Below are 17,931 nucleotides of genomic sequence, written 5' to 3'. Positions count from 1 at the left end.
CTTCAGCCTGTCAGTGTAGTACATTCTCTTAAGCCCCAGAATAGAACTGTTTTTACTTATCTGGCTGATTTCCAGATCAGCAATGTCTTTTCTAGTGCACTATAAAATCTTTTCTATGACACTGTGACCAACATTTTGTCTTCTAGTGCACTATAAAATTTGAACATAACTTTCCAATGTGTGTAATTTTATGTTTTAAAGTATATATTACAGTATATCCTAACAGTTTGTTTGTCTTTTAATTTCTTCTCATCTTCTAGAAGATGTAAATGAGGTGTCAACGTGAAGCACTTGAAACCTATGTTTAGAACCTAGACGTTTAAAAAGTTTGTGGATCACGTATTGGAAGCAACAAACTGAAACATCACATTTGTTTGGGAAGTCCCTTCTCCAATATTACAATTGAATACCATATGCAGAAATGTCCTGAAATGTTTGTGTACAGTAAGAAGCCTTCATGCTGGATCTTTTAACTAAGATTAGTTCAGTTCAGTTTTTGTGCAATTAAATGCTTATTTGCGTGTATGCTCTGATACAAAGACATTAAGGAATCACCAAAAACATAAACACAGAAGAGCAGCTGAAACAGCAGCAAGTTCAATAACATACAACTTAAAAGATCCCTCAGGTACAGATGGAATTACAGTTTTTTTTCAAAGTGTAGCTATTGTATCCAGTGAGGAGAGTCTTTACAGATTTTGAGGGAATGTTTCAGATCCTATTTCACACCTGTTTTTGTTTATGCTCCACATATCCTTAACAAACTAGCATGTGGTTCAATCAAGCATTTTTGTGATGACAGCAAACTTTTATTTAAAAATAGTATATGATTATCATTGCGCTTGTCCATTTAAAAATAATTCTGTGTAACAGATTTTGTTTGCTGAGCTTATTGCACCCCCTGGTGAATACAGTAAACTGTTGCAGCTTTGTAAAATCTTTAGAGGATTAAGAGTAACACAACAGTTTTTGAAAAAAAATATTAACGCATGGTATTCATATTTTGTTAAATTGTTTCTTCTTAGCATCATTCCTTTTACATTGCATTTAATTCAAAGTACTGTAAAATTAGAGTATTTTTATAAAGTACATAATCAACACTGAAGAATGATATCAATCATAGCTACACTACTTCTGAATAATGCTATTCATAATAATCTAATTTCTGATAATAGATTAATAATTAAGTTATAGTGCATGATAATATCCTATTGCTCATTATATTTATCTACATCTGTCAGTATGTTTATCTCATAATCCCAGTATTGGATCTCTGAAATTACAATTAGAATTCTAATATATACTGTATGATGTAATAAGAACAGGGCTTGAACTGATGGGATTACTTTTACAGGTCATTCTTTAGTTCACCTAGCACTGTGTTAATGTCATTATTAAACACATTATTAATATTATTATTATTATTATAATTATTATTATAAGAAACATTATTTGGTGTGTACACTACTGACTGTCTTAAATACAAAAAAGATAAAGCTTATGATGCTGGTACAGCAACAATTGAGCACTCACAAGAAAGCCTCAGGCAGGGTTTTTGAAAGCCACCTAAACCAGCAAAAATTTGTGTCTAGTTGAATCCTGATGCTGGAAAAGAATAATTAATGAGAACAAAACACAACAGGAAAAAATGTGTAAGACATGTATTTGTTATTGTTCTGTAAGTACAGTCCTTTTTCCTGAAGAAAGAACCAAAAGTTCAATGGATACACAGTGTTTATGTGATATAGAAATATTGTTCATTTAATGTGATATAGAAATTATTCAAACTCATTAGGCCTTAAAGCAAATAAGCTTACTGTCAAAACCACTATTGGATAAAAATGTATTACTTATTATCTCAGTAATTTACCATTTCCAGAAGATATTGAACTAAAGAGAAAATCAAGAACAATCATAGATTATCAAATAGCAAAAGTCATTTTAAATTTATTACAACCGTTTACAATTTATGATTTATGTCACTACATCACCAAAATGCAGAATTGTAGACTGATAAGCTGACAGAATTGAAAAGGAATTCATAAAGGCAATTCACAATGGTTGATGATCTATATGACATCACAGTTCTGTCTGGGATAGTATGTTGGAAACATTTTCTTTAAAATACCAACAAATTGTTTCATATAGTATGCCAACCTTTGTTGTTTTTTTTATTTGTCTATCGCCTGCTAGAGGAGTTGCAGTAAATACCACCTGGCCTAACTGCTGGCATCAATTCATTTTTTTCACATGCTGACTTATTCATTTAATTCTATCAGCCACCATGTGGAGACGAAACATGGAGTGCCAATGGGCAAGATCATGGGTCAGATATACTGTACTGTTTGTGATTGAATCATGGCTACATTCCAAAAATACCATAATGTCCATGGGCCTCTAGAGAATTTGAGACTGCTGTGCATCTGATTACCATAAGGGCATGATGGGAATCTAGGCTGCAGCTAAGCTGTTCTATGAGTTCCCTGGCCTTTTCAATTGCTATATCTGTTTTGACTGTTCTGATTCAGTTATTGCTGTTCTAGATGGTCATACTATTACAGACACCTTTGAGCACAGTGTGTATTTTGGGGTGGTTCCTAACCCTGTAAATTCTTGGAGAGAGTGAGGAGAATCCAGGAAATGCTGTTTGATGAGTCATGGAAGGAGTCTTTTTCTTGAAATGCTATGTCTGGTATGAGCCACCAACAACAATGATAAAAGTGAAAATTCTGTTTTTCTCCTCATTCTTCTGCAACACAAAGCTTTAAATGCAACAATATTTTATTTGTCCAAAAATAGATTTTTTAGATAGAGAAAATGCTGTTTCAAACCTAAATATGCTTAGTAAAAATGGTCAAGCTATATTTAAAAGGCTACTTCTGAAAATAAAATAAAAAGTATTCTTTTAAAGACTTTATGTATTATTAATAGTAATAATAATTATTAATAGATACAATTATGAAACAAAATAGATTTACAAAAAGCAAGTGATAAAAGGATGTCTGACAGGACATTAATTTTGCAATCAGAATATCTGTTGGTTAGAGATAATATGCATACTATTTGAATAAGATTTACAGAATTGTGTAGTTATTTTATCAATATTTAGAAAGCATGCTGCTTAATACTAGTGATAGACAAATGAATTAACAATCAACTCCCTGTAAGGGATATTGTAAACAGGTTAACAGGTGTCATGCATTGTTTATTTGAGTTACTTATTTTATTTTGTAAGTGTAATTTTTTCAAAGATTTAGGGTGAGACAAATTTGAACATATTTCAACACAACTCACCAAAAGGGGTCTTAAGAGGTACAAGCTAATACAGACTGAAATAGTGTATAAGGGCTGGCACGCACACGTTTAGAAGGCTACACTTTCAAATTGCAATAAAAGTTAGAAGACATTGAGTTTGTTTCAAATATAGCTGACTATTATTAGTACAAGAAGACAAAGCAAGGTAACCAAATACTGCATATTTTTTCCAAGCTTCTAAGCAATAATATGACTGTTTAGTGACTAACTAAAACTGTATGACAAAATAGCAGGCAAATTCTAAAAGAAAACAAAAATCTGTATTGCGCTGTAAAGACACCGTGAAATGTACTCTAAAGTTTGTAACTGCTTCACATGATGCCGCAGGAAATACATTTGAACTTGTCCATATGCTTGTAAAGAGTTATCTTTACCATGACATAAGTCTTACATCAGATATCTTTAAAGGACATCACACATTGGACTGGGGAAGGATGAGATGGAGAGAAATTTGGTGTGAGTTTTTTGTATGCACAATGGATTTCTGTATGTACCATTTTATTGACACAGGCCTTCATTTCTAATTCCATGTACGATTCATATGCCTGTTATTTATACAGTACAGTACCTAAATACAAAGCAGGTTTACCTCAAGTGAGTGGTATAGGAGATTACAAATTTTCAGCTGACCGGCAGCATGATTTTATTAGAGAAACAAGAAGTATTTCTGCATTTTTCCATGTCAGAGTGATTTAAACAGAAAGATAAATACAGATGTCAAGTTCGAGAATAAGAACACAAATTGACTGACTGCTTCTGTGCTTCTATTACACAGAGAAATAATATGGAACCAGTGATGAAGGAGTACATTTACCTGTCTAACCCAAAGGGTTAAATATTTGAATGATTATTAATGATCAACTGGAACAAATAAAGAAATTAAATTTATTTTTAATACATTTTATCATTTCATTAGTATTAATATGTTTACAATACAGTAGGCAGGAAATTAGTGACAGTTACTCAGAATGTGAGCCTCGATTATTGTGTAATTGTGAGTTTGAGATTAATTAATGAGATTAATATAATTTATTGTTATCAATTGAACTTGAACTTGAACTTGAACTTGAACTTTATTGCCATATGTAACCGGTACTGGTACAATGGAATTCTTACTTACAGAAAGTCTCTCGATTATAAAACAAGTGTAAAAAACAAAATCTTAGCATCTTTAGTCTTAATGTATATGACCTTTTTGTTACACAGTTGGGGGCAGTGTACGAAAAGGTATATTAAAAAAAGGGACCCTTGATATAAAAAAACGTAAGAAAATTAACCAGTGAGGGAAGGCTTTTCAGTCCATTTAGTTCATGTGATATCTTAAAGATACTTGATCCAAGAATCTCATCCAGCGACTTCTTGAACGGAGCCAAGTATTGGCTACAACAACATAGATGGTAGTTTTTACACATATACACAATGTTTTTCTTAAGAAACTACTGGGTTGATTTTCTAAATTTGAGGATTTTGAAAATGTGGATCAGGTCTTATTGTAGCATTTCTGTTCATGTTTTTAGACTATCAGTCAGCAACATTCCTTTAAGCAGAAACATGCATCTAGTTGGTCTTATCGGGATTGATTCCAACACATATATTTTGGAAGTTGGTGACCAAAATGTCAAACAATATTTTAAAGGTGATCTCACTGATCCAATTTTAAGAATTTTAACAAGAGAACATAACATAATATTAAAAATGTCATTGCCTCTCTACCTTGTATAAAATATGTGTATATTGTATAAAATGAACATGTGTCTGTATCAATTAAATTTACTTTAGCTGAAGCAAACCTAAACATTTGTCCTCAGCTTTAACACAGTAAAAATATGCTGATCAGAACTGTGCAACGGCACTTTTTCATTTTTAAGCAGGAGAACCATAAATTAATTGGCAGCAAATATTTTAAATTATGTATTCTGTCAGCATTTTCCTGTTGGCCTCTGCTAATGTATGCATTTTCTGTTGCACATGATAACTTTGTTCACTACCATGCGCACTCTTTCCTATGGAAGCCCGTTTCTGCCGGGGAGTAAAAAAAAACACGCTATGGTATCTCGCTTAGCGACTTTGTATCTCAGAATTCCGACTTTAAATCTCAGAATTCCGATTTTAAATCTCAGAATTCCGACTTTATATCTCACAATTGCGACTTTATATCTCAGAATGCGACTTAAAAACTCAGAATTCGACTTAAAACTTAGAATTACAACTTAAAAACTCAGTGACTTTATATCTCAGAATTGCGACTTCCTATCTCACATTTGGGACTTCGAATAGGCCCACATTTCATTATCTTTCCTTTTGTTATTGTAATGTATTTGGGTTCTAGGGCGTGTGCCCTCGCCGCTCCCACCCTAGTTCGTGCCTCACAGCATGATCTCACAACTCAAACTAGTATCAGCTGCACTAATTAAATAACAACTTGTCAGATTTGATGATCAACCACAACTGCTTCTGTTATCTCACAAGTTGCTGTGATACGTTTTCCACCCACAGCAGGACATCAACTGTATATGAAAACTGTAATCCGAAATTATAAAGATTTAGCTCCAAACATTGTCAATATCTTAGGAATAATACAGTTAATAATAATACAGTAAACATAGAGTAAAATTGGATTCCTACATAAACCATACATTTCACAAGCATTTTTACTAAATTCTTACTTGAAATGTGGCAAGTTTATCAGAATGGATTTCAGAATTGCATCTTACAGTTTACAGTAAACCTTTATACACCCACAGTTAGTGATTATATGCCAGAAAATAGTCTATAATGTTCTGCAGATTATCTGCATTATTCTAATGAGAATGTAATTTTAAAAGTGAAAAAAAAAAACAATTTCTTCTAGGCTGGATGCTTGACCAACATTTCTTTGTTGTTGTTAAAGTTGTTCTGGTGACAAAACTGTTCCCATATGGCCAAAATGGCATTCCTGCATTAACCAAAATCACAACTTTATTATAGTTTTATGTTAAACTCTTAGATACTGTATATATATGCATGCTGTCTAGTATATTTTAATATTACTTGTACTGTTTTGACTACCTAAACGTCTGTAAATATTGTATGTTCACATAAAACATACTGTATGCTGTACAGTAGCTTCTGAATACATCAACTAGCAGAGATGCTCATTTGAGCACAAGTTGAGGTTTGTGATCCAGGTGTCTTGGGTTCAAGCCTGAGTCTTGTCCCTATCACTATAATAATAAACTTTGTTTGATTTAGTGCCTTTAACCTTTTACTACCAGTGACATATTGGTCCGCCTGGAATTTCCTCCCCCTTAAACATTTGTTAAATCTCTGCAGCAGAACATAGCAGGAGCCTGGTTCAGGTCTTAAATTGAAGCTAACCCCCTTGGCTTTGAGTGTGAATTTCTTATATTTCTTAATGTGTCCACTCAGCAGACAAACATATAAAAACAAAAACAAAAAAAACATGGGAATGATTTGAAAGCCTTGTTCTAGGTGGCTAGTACCTTGGATAAAAATTTGGGACAAATTGATCAATTAGAAAAAATTCTACATCATGTTTTGTGAAGACTGGACCTGGAATGAAATTTCACGCCTATAATAACAAATCATAAAAATCTTGAAAATAATACGAATAAAAACCATTGCAATTGCTATAAAAACCTTAAGACACTGCTAGAGAGCCTTTATCTGCTGTTATGCAATGAAAAAAAACCTCAGAGTTGCCTTCTGGTGTGAAAAAAAGGAGCACTGATAAGAAACTGATAAAAAACTGATTGATTACCCCTTCTGAGTCAATGATTGACAGCTAAAAATGCAGCCTGAAGCTTCTAGAGGAAGTCTCACCCCCTAAGGGCTCTGAATGGCTGAAAATACAATGAATGACAGCGGTTTTTACCAATCAAATCGCCTTATTTCTGGTGCTCGTTCTTCAAACATTTACTACGTAATCAATAATGTTTACTAGTCTCTAGCTCTTGAGATAAACTAGTCTGGGTTATTTTGGATATATATCATGCTCCAGAATAAGGTAAAAACATGGGATATATATATACTGTATATTTGCTGGTTTTTGCTTTTGCGGTTTTGTTGGTAAAAATGTATGATATTGACATGCTGTGCTTGCTGGGTTGCTGTGTGTTTTTATTGGGATTCTGCTAGTTCATTAATTTATTGGTTTATTGCATAATAGTGTCATGTCTGTGGAAACAAACTTTATGGTTTTGTTGTGATATTTGAGAATACGTGCATGTGAGAAATTTGTGGAGCGGTTTCAAACAAATTTTCTTTATCTTGTGTTTATCTTAAAATAAAAAGTGTCATCTGGGGAGACAGGAGTGGTCCTCGGTGACCGCGATTTAAAGGTGGCTTCTCAAAGTGTTTTACAGAAAAAAAACAGTAACAACAACAAATAAAAATAATTTAAAAAGCACCATTTCAGTAAGAAGGGTGAGCCTGTTTAGTCGAGCAAAGCAGATGTGAATTAATTTTTCGAGCCTTGATACAATTCAAAACAGAGTCTAACAGATTTTAAATCGTCAGGCATTTTCTTGACGGCAAAGGTCTCGCAGTGGATGTTGCAATGCATCCATTCATTTCTGGAGCAACCTCCCTAATTCGTGCAACTACACCGTTATGTTGGCTTGTTATTGCTCTAGCACCGTCTGTACAAACTCCGACACATTTTATCCAGTCAATACAAAATATGAAAACCAGTCCCAATTTTCCGGCACACACAACACAGTTTCAGCGTCATTTGGCATACCACCTGTCGGCACTCCGCGTACCACTGCAGGTACACGTACCACAGTTTGAGAACCACTGTGCTAAAGTATTAAATATATTTAATTAAGTATATGTGAATAATGTAGACATTATAATAAAGTACATTTAGGCAAATATAATCTTATTTGTTTTCTTCTATAATTCAAGTTCATAGAGTTTGTCCAAATTCTCACTTATTATTTGTATCATTCTTATGAATGCAGCTAATGAATTCTTAAATATATAATTCTTCTCTTGTATTTTAGAAACTAATTGATCTCAATGTAGTTTAAAAAGGATAATCTATGATACATTATATATTCCAACTAGATTATGTCTTCAGTTTTTCATCTTGTAAAACTTGACATCCCCGAATAACTAATGTTTCATTGTTGTTGTCTAAGATTGCTGTGAACAGTGCTTTCTGTGTTGTCTGTGTTACAGTGGCCTCTGCTGGAGTGGCACATGGATAGTGTATTATTCATGATTATTATAATATTTGTGCATGTTAGTGGGAATTTTGTGCTTCACAAAACAAATTCAGTTTTTTATAAACTGATGCTGATAGAATATAAGGAAGCTTTACTCTCTCATCTTAAACAACCCAGGTCAAACTGCCTTGAAATCTGTCAGAAACTCTGACAGCTTTAAAAGCTGAATCTAATTGAGTTCTCCTTAAAATGTACTTTACAGTGGTTATATAGTTAATGGAGTTTCTCTGTATTGTATTAACACTTTATGAAAAAAGTTAGGAAACAGATTTTAGAACAACAAAAACCAGGAACTGTACATACAGTATACATGTCCATATATATTTTAGTATTTTAACATCAAACTTACATTAAATTTAATATTTTTTCAGAATAATAATCTTTAATCTAAACTTTTTTGTTTTGCAGGTTTACACAAGATATGGGAAATGTTACACTTTCAATGCTTTCAGGAATTCAACTAAGAAAACTAAGCAAGGGGGTATGGGCAATGGACTTGAGATAATGCTGGATATTCAGCAAGATGAATATTTGCCCATTTGGAAGGAGACAAGTAAGACACCTTTTTGGATAACTGTAAAATATACTGTATTGTTATGAAGAATTGTACATCGTTTTTCTTTTTTACCTGCAACCAGATATACTTTCAATTTATATATTGTTAAGGTGTTTTGCACACTTCCTTATCTTAAGAAGGGAGAATATCTCTTATGTTATCTTATGTTATGGTTTCTAGATATACTGTAAAAAGGATACGATCTATTCACAGCACAGGGTAATCTGATCAAATAAGCACCCTGAACTATATTTTTGACAGTTTATTAGTTTCTGTGATCGGGGCCTTGTATGCTTATAGTTCTTATAGCTTAAAAGATATGTTTATACTTAAGGAATGGTTATTATTTGATCATTACTGAAAATCTAATACTGACACCCCTCTCAAGTAATATTTTTTTATCATTGAGTCTTAAGTCCAATTTATTAAGACATATCACCAAAACAACAATCAATTATGGTACTTTGTTACTCTTTAAGTAAATGTAGTTAAACATAACATTGGATATAAAAGATTATTTAAAACCCAAGGCAGGTCAAGTTGACTAACTTATATATAATCTGTCATCTTAGTTCTTGAGCACTATAGTATTTCATATGTATTTTGCAATTTCCAGATAAAACAATATGTTATCAGTGCTTAAAACTGTAAAAAAAAGTGTATGGATCAAAAATACTATGAGCTAAAATGAAGTTTAGTTTTAAATAAGGACTTTTAAATAAATGTTAAATTCTGATTTGTATATACCTACAGATTTGAGAAGCTACATACAGTATTCATCATGAAAATCAAATATTCCATTTCCATTTTTGGTAATAAGAATGCTTCCTGTTTTGTCTTGAAGATGAAACATCTTTAGAAGCTGGGATACGAGTTCAAATACACAGCCAAGATGAACCACCTTACATCCATCAGCTTGGATTTGGGGTCTCTCCTGGATTTCAGACATTTGTTTCATGTCAGGAGCAAAGGGTATGTTCACTGCTTTATCTAAGCACAAGCTCTTAACCTTTTTGTTGTATTTCACTAACTACTTAAGAATGTGAGAAAGGTTGCAAGCAAGAGGACGTCATTCAGCCCACATTCCTCATTTGTTAGTTTAGTAGCAAAGTCAATCTTAAATTTCCTTTAACTATTGTTTATAACAATAAGATAGATTGTGCCTCTGCCACCTGATTAGGAACCATGTTCCAGACACACACACATTTAATAAAGAAGTGTTTTCTATTATCCAACCTAAATAAACAACTAATGTTAGGTGAAATAAGATCAGTACTGATCCAAATATAGATGTCCTGACTTTTTAGAGCTAAATCATTGACATTGTAAACTAAACTGATTTGTGTTTGACAGTACCTCAATAACGTTTTAGCTTGCATTCTTTTCTCTTTTTTGCCTGTATATACACCAGGTAGTAGAAGGAGATACAGATTATCTATACACTATATTTGTACAATAAAATATGAGAAAGATAACAAATTTGTGAAAAACGTCTTTTTTACATTGAAAAAGTTTTAGATGATTAGTGGTCATGTACAAAGGAGTCTAAAAGTTCTGTTCTCAATCCTACTTTATTTGGTACAATTATCAGATTGCACATTAAGAATTTTGAAAAAAATGAAAACTGGATGGTTTTCTGGATGTTTTAATTAAGAAAAACTGAAAACATAAAAGTTCCTTTACCAACCAGGGATTATGTTCCTGAAAAAGCTCCGCAGATGGCAACATACTTGAGTATATTGGAGATAGGGGGATAGGATACCACCAACTCATCAGTGGTGAACATATCTCGGATATTTCTCCCTTGAAAATGACAAATACAATAACATGAATCATATATAATTCATAGTAAAGTGTAATATTTACCTTGAATCCTAAGCGATAAACATATGAAACATTCTTAAGTGAAGTTTGGATCACATTTTCATACCAATGTGAAAAACACACAAATGTTCGACTAACTAGGTGGTGACATGTAGTGCATAAGGGAGGCAAGACAATACTGTCAAGTGCTTAGTGAAGAACCCACACAATTTTTAAATGTTTCCGCAAGCTGAAAGCCATGTATAAGCAAATTTTGCAGTTAGCAAATCTGTTGTTGACAAGGGAAACCTGTATTCTGCTATATTGATGTTAAACTGTAGGAATCATTTGTATTTGTATTTAATACATTAAATATGTGTTAGATGCTGACAATCTATGGTATTTTGATTAGTGTTTTCAACCAGGTTTTCTATTTTATTTCCATTTTTCTATTTTCAGTTGACTTACTTACCTCAGCCATGGGGAAACTGCAGGTCAGCTACAGAAAATATGATTCCTGGGTACGATACCTATAGCATCAGCGCATGTAGGCTCAAGTGTGAGTCGATACAGGTGATAAAAGAGTGCAAATGCAGAATGATGCATATGCCAGGTAACACGTCCTTCTGTTACAATAAGTTCATACTTGATGTTATTAATAATGTCAACTGTTGCTTTCAAAGTATATAAAGCATATGTATCTATAATACTTGGTTATTTATTACTTTTTGTTCTTGACAGGATATTTGCTTTTCAGGCAGGTAAAAGACATAACATAATACATTTAACACATTATAAACACTTTACAAATAAGAGACATACAGTACATGTATGAAGAAATCACTACATTGGCCAGGAATTGAACTTGGGTCTCCTATATACAGTAGCAGGGAAATCTGGTTTTGGATTGGATGAGAGCCCATGCCAATTCAGACTGTAGGGTATCTGCTGACAATAAAAATAAATTTTAAGGGCTTGGTTTGGAAGTTTGTGTCATCACTGTGTAATGAAAAGGTCTGAGGAGCTGTGAGAAAGGGAGAGTGTATTTGGAGCTGTAAAGGAGATGGCTGTGTGAATCAGTGGTTTCATAATACAGTAAGAAGTTTTAGTCACGGGTGGTTGATTAGTACAGAAAAGGAAAATTCTTGGAGGATACTTTAACTGTTGGACTGTGTTGTGTTTGATTTCTAAAGTCGTCAAAGCACTCTCACAATTTACTGTTCCAATTTCTAATTGTTTCAGTAAATTAAAAAAGCATTCATATCACTACAGCTGTATTTATAAATTCTGTCTATTAATAAGTAATGCTGTCTAACCGCAGAGATACCTTAGAATACCAAAGTATGTTTTTACTTATAACCCCTATGTACAGTTATTGCTTACCTGCATTTATTATAACACTGGGGGACTATTTTGTTTTACCTCTAGTGTTACTTTATTTAATTAAAAATGTAAAATCATTTTGCATGCTTTACACATTGCACAATTTCTCCTTCATCTTTTTCTTCAACATGTGTCCCTAACAACCATTTACCACTACAAAATAGAAAATTAAAACAAATTAAAACCAGAATTTAAGCTTTACTTTAAATTCTTTACTACTTTTACTACTTTAATACAGTAGTATCCAGCCATTCAGATTTGGTCACCTGTCTTTCCCCCCATGTAAATAGTAATTGGTGTTAAAAAAGATGTATTCAAAAACCTGCTGGTTTACAGTATAATAGAGGCGCTTCACCATAATCGGAAGTTTTGTTGCCTCTTTCTGAATTGCAGAATATGGCACTGCACCATATTTAGTCTATTTTGTGAAGTACTGTAAATTGGAGGTTTTACACTTTACTGTGCACATTTTACTTTCATTGAAGTTTTAGAAATGCAGTCTTCAATGTCATTTTTTCTAACCCTGAAAACACTTTAAGAAGCCACTTTTAAAAGCATCATATATTTTTTTTATTTTAATTGTCCAACACCTTATTTTCTTTTCAAATAATCTAATGCAGGACTGCACTACACCACATGTGGCACATGGAATCCAACTCAGTATTATTAAAATCATATTTTAATAATAAACATTAAATGTTAATTAACCCATTCGTGCTTTCCTGCACTGATCATGCTGTACAATAATACTAACCAATATTTTTTAATTACATACATTATACAGTGTTATTAGTGATTATGTATAAATAGTAATTAGAAAACAGATTATTTTATTTTAGATTTTGATTGCTAAAAATATATTATATGTAGTAGCTTTATAAACTGTATTTAAAACAAAAATATTTTTGTTAAGCCTTTTGTTTAAGGTTTTTAGTGAGTTGAATGAATGACTTTCAAAGAATGACTTACAGATGCAGCCATTCAAAGTGCCCAGTACAGACATGTACCGGAGGTAATTGGCTACGGCGTCGTGCATCGTGACGCGCGATGACGCAAAATACCGCGGTGCGTGATTGGTTGACCGACAGGGGCACTCGTGGTCCGTTGGTCGGTCGTAGAAAGATTTACAGTAAATGTCTTTACTGTGCCTGTTTTAGCATTGGCATATGGAATTTTACCACTGAAGGGAAATCTTAGTACCTGAGCATAAAAAGAATAGGAGCATACTGTAACGCGTATGAAGGCCATAAACGATATTAATTTTGGAACATAAACATACAGTATATGGCTGGTCTGGGTACTTTAAATAAAAAATACACACCAGTATTCCATTTCTCCCTAAACATTTTAAGCTTCGAAGTCTTTAACTAACGTGATACCGGAGTCAACAAGCATACTTTTAGAATTTGATTAAAAGGGAATATAATATGGAATCGCGTATCTAAAGAAATTAATAACGATATAATTATATTCATGTACCGCAACACAAGAATAGTACACGCTGTACATTGTCTGTTGATAATGTTTCTGTAGTGCTTTTTCAGCACTCTGCATATGACCTTGCCGGTGGCGCTGTGGGTTAGGTTCCTGACTCCCACGTCCCACGCTCTGTGTTTGAATTTTGCTGGAGCCATGGCTTTTTTTTTTAACAAACATTTCTTTGAAAAAATAAAACGTTTCCCTGGGTCAGAGATTAAATAAAACTCACTCGCACCAAACAAATTTATATTTCTAAATATCACAACATGATCGAATTTAAGTCATTTTAATAACAATGAATAGTCACCTATGCGTTACAATATAAACATTTATATTGATTTAAATCGCGTTTTGATTTAAATCACAAATGCGGGTTTACATATACGTGTTTTTTGATTCACAATCAGACAAATGCAACATAAATTGATATCTTTGTCTTCTAAGTATCTTCATAAACTTTCAGCATAGCTTTCTTCCCATTTAGATTTATTTTTTTGGGATCTTGGGATCAAATGTGGAAAGATTAGATTGTAATAGTTTTTATTTTTTAAATACATTTTAGAAAAGTGTAATCTATACTAAAAAGCTGTACACCACCTGCTTTAAAGATACATATTGTAATACTTTCGGGTTCGGATAGGACAGACACAAGAACTCAGACTTGCGGAGTTAAAGCAAGTTAAAGCCTTGATTTTATATATCACCTTTAAAATTGGCATCTCAAATCAAAGTAAATACCCATCTGTCATGCTAATAAAGCACCTTGAATTGAATTGAGAGAGAGAGAGAGAGAGAGAGAGTACAGCCAGGACAGACAGGCAAATAAGATACACTCCACAGACATTCACAACAGTGACATATCATAAAACATTTGCACATATAGTTAAATTATTATTTGTTTTTCAGGAAGTTAAAAAAACACTTGAATTACTTATCCAGTCTCTCGAAATAAAATTATTTTTCAAGCAATGCAACTAACGTCAGGCAACCTGTTTTTTTTTAATCCAACATTGACAGCCACATCTTAAATCTTGGCAGTCAGCTCTTTTTTCTCTATTTGAATTGTGGCGATTCAAACAACCTGGGATAACAAGTGGTCTCAAAATCACCAAGCTCACAGAGCTTCAACAACAGATGACAATTCCCTTAGTCCTTCCTTAGTCTTCCTGAAATTGTCAGATTATGAGTAAATAAAAGTATTTTATCAAAAACTTAATAAAAAATATATTTTTTAATCGTGTATCTAAGGAAATAGCAGTATAAACTTGTTCATGCACAAACAGTGGCATGTTACATTATTAATTTGGGTGTCTCTTCTTGCCAGAAAGCTCTAAATTGCATTTTGAGTGTGGTTTTTGACTTTTTTTAAATTGCAACCCATAAATAAAGCTGATACTGGTTAGACTTTAAATTATTTTAAACTGTATTACAGCAGCACAATGCACAATGCAACGTAAATCGCTATCTTTGTCTTCTGCGTAATAATGTTCACCTCTCTGTCCAGCTAATTAACAATAATAATAATAATGAACTTTATTGTATATGGCGCCTTTAAAGGTGGCTCATCAAAGCGCTTTACAGGATAAAAACAATAACAACAATAGTGTTAGGCTGGGCAAACGATTTTTTAATAGAAATACAAAATGAGATATAATGATGTATTCCGGCTTAGACATTAACGAGTACAACCCCCCTCTCTGTGGGAGTGCTGGCTGTGACGAATTAAACCCGTTTCACAGGTATTTTCAAAGTAGAAGGGGGCAAGGTTTCCAGCGAAAGACCTCCCCCCTCCAAAAGTACAGTACTTACTAGTTAAGAAAGCTAGGCTCCTCAATGAAATCGCTTTAACATGCTAATGCATTGGTGTAACGGTCCGGGCGTGGCAAGCTTCTAATGTAAACCTGACATTTACGGCGAAAAGAACCCTTCTTTCATTGGAAGATAATAAACATATTCTAGCCCTAAATGAATTAATAGCAAATATGGTTTACATAAAAGACATTTTTCCAAGAAAGTTTAGCCTTTGTCACTAATGAAACCACTAAATAAAGACATAAATATAGAAATCTTAAGATTTTTAAAATACATGACTTTGCTAAAATTTATATAAAAATAAAAACGATTACAAACGCCAGCGGAGAGAGAGAACAGGGGAGGGATGTTTTGCATAAGGGGCGGGGCTATGGAAATGTGGTCTATTTGGGAATGTGGAGTTACATGTTCTGGCTGTTTGTGAATTATCATTGTTGAGTATAGAGTGATGAGGTATTGATTTTGTGTAATGCTTTAATCTGAAAATTGAGCTGGATTTTGTTTATGATAAAGAGGATAAACTGGGATGGGAGGAGGGTTTGGTTTTGCATAAGGTAAAGGGTTATGATAAATGGAGGAATTTGAGAGAGTTTTTGGTTTGTATTACGAATAATTCGTACAAGATATTGAGATTTGTTGTTGTTTTGTTGAGATTTAACTCCGCAAGTCTGAGTTCTTGTGTCCTTCCTATCCGAGCCCGAAAGTATTACAATATGTATCTTTATAGCAGGTGGTGTACAGCATTTTAGTATAGATTACACTTTTCTAAAATGTATTTAAAAAATAAAAACGATTACAATCTAATCTTTCCACATTTGATCCCAAGATCCCAAGAAAAATAAATCTAAATGGGAAGAAAGCTATGCTGAAAGTTTATTAAGATACTTAGAAGACAAAGATATCAATTTATGTTGCATTTGTCTGATTGTGAATCAAAAAACACATATATTTAAACCCCCGTTTGCGATTTAAATCAAAACGCGATTTAAATCAATATAAATGTTTATATTGTAACGCATAGGTGACTATTCATTGTTATTAAAATGACTTAAATTCGATCTTGTTCTGATATTTAGAAATATAAAAGTCAATTAATTGTCCATAATATTGCTATTCTATTTTTTCAAAGAAATGTCGCAGTACAAGAATATAATCATATCGTTATTAATTTCTTTAGATACGCGATTCCATATTATATTAGCAGAAAAGCTTAAAACTACCACTTTTTTACACGCTATTTCATGTTAGTTAAAGACTTCGATGCTTAAAATGTTTAGGGAGAAATGGAATACCGGTGTGTATTTTTTCTTTAAAGTACCGATTCCTGGAATCTGACTGGCTGACACCCTTCTGAAGTGGTTCCATAATATCTGGTATATGGAAAAGAAAGCGTTGATAAAAAAGCCTGGATTCTCATGTATCTGATACAAGTATCTTTTAATACAGTCTTTGCTGTGCTCTTGTAGATCCTTGCGATATTTTGAGCTCTGGTTGAATGATAAGTGTCGCAGTTTAAATCATTTTTGTAGTTAGAAATTATGAAACACTCTGTTAAAAGCAAGGGAGTTTGTTATGTCCGTTGCAGTAAAAGAAAATGCCTGATAAAGTAGGGCTTGGACAGATTAAAAGTGCTTGTACAAATGTGCTAAAGAAATTATACTTTGAGTTTACAGCTTGTCCAAAGTCATTCATTATTAATACTATTAGTAATATCTTCGGTTAAGGCTTTGATGCATAAATATTTCTGATAAAGGTAGGTTGTGTACTTTTGTCCAACTGAGCAATCTTGCTTTCATAAAATATACCAACATTTTAATGACTGATGATTAACATGCTGTAATACACAGTTTAAATTTAAAAGCTCAAATGCTGTACATGAAAGGTTAAGCTTTATTTGCTCCTCCTGGCGGTTTTAAAAGGTGATGCCGGATACTTTCCGGCATGACGTCAAATGACGCGATTTACCCCGTGATACTACGACACTCCCACCAGAGTATACCGCGAAATACCCCACCCATTTTGAATGGCTGCATCTGTACAGTACAGTCATCTACTGTAAGTTGTTTGGAGCTCATAGATCTATATAACGTTTTTTTTCTTTAAGAAAACCAAACTTTCCCCACAGTAACTACACAATAATTATAATAATTATGAAAAATGTTTTTGATTCATAATATTCTTTTAAGTGTATTTCTCTCTAGTTTAATGCACGTTTTCCTTCAGTGTTTTCATTAATATAATTTTTGTTGTTTTGGTTTCACTTCCTCTGCAAGCAATTATAACATCAGTAATTTTAATGTATTGTTTATACTGCATATATAGTATGTACTATATGCTATATAATACTTTTTG

General features: G+C 32.9%; 1 protein-coding gene across 1 annotated transcript in view; it reads left to right on the top strand.

Moving 5' to 3' along the window:
* The window catches only part of asic4a (acid-sensing (proton-gated) ion channel family member 4a), a 114,473-nt gene that overhangs the window by 68,200 nt on the left and 28,342 nt on the right, over positions 1 to 17,931 (top strand). Inside the window, exons 2-4 of the mRNA XM_006636219.3 lie at positions 8,955 to 9,099; positions 9,947 to 10,074; positions 11,365 to 11,518. Of these exons, the coding sequence (XP_006636282.1) occupies positions 8,955 to 9,099; positions 9,947 to 10,074; positions 11,365 to 11,518 (427 nt within the window). The remainder of the gene's footprint in view (positions 1 to 8,954; positions 9,100 to 9,946; positions 10,075 to 11,364; positions 11,519 to 17,931) is intronic.

Source organism: Lepisosteus oculatus, chromosome 12 (genome assembly GCF_040954835.1).
Source record: "Lepisosteus oculatus isolate fLepOcu1 chromosome 12, fLepOcu1.hap2, whole genome shotgun sequence".
Taxonomy (NCBI): Eukaryota; Metazoa; Chordata; class Actinopteri; order Semionotiformes; family Lepisosteidae; genus Lepisosteus; species Lepisosteus oculatus.
This window is presented reverse-complemented; position numbering and strand designations above follow the sequence as displayed.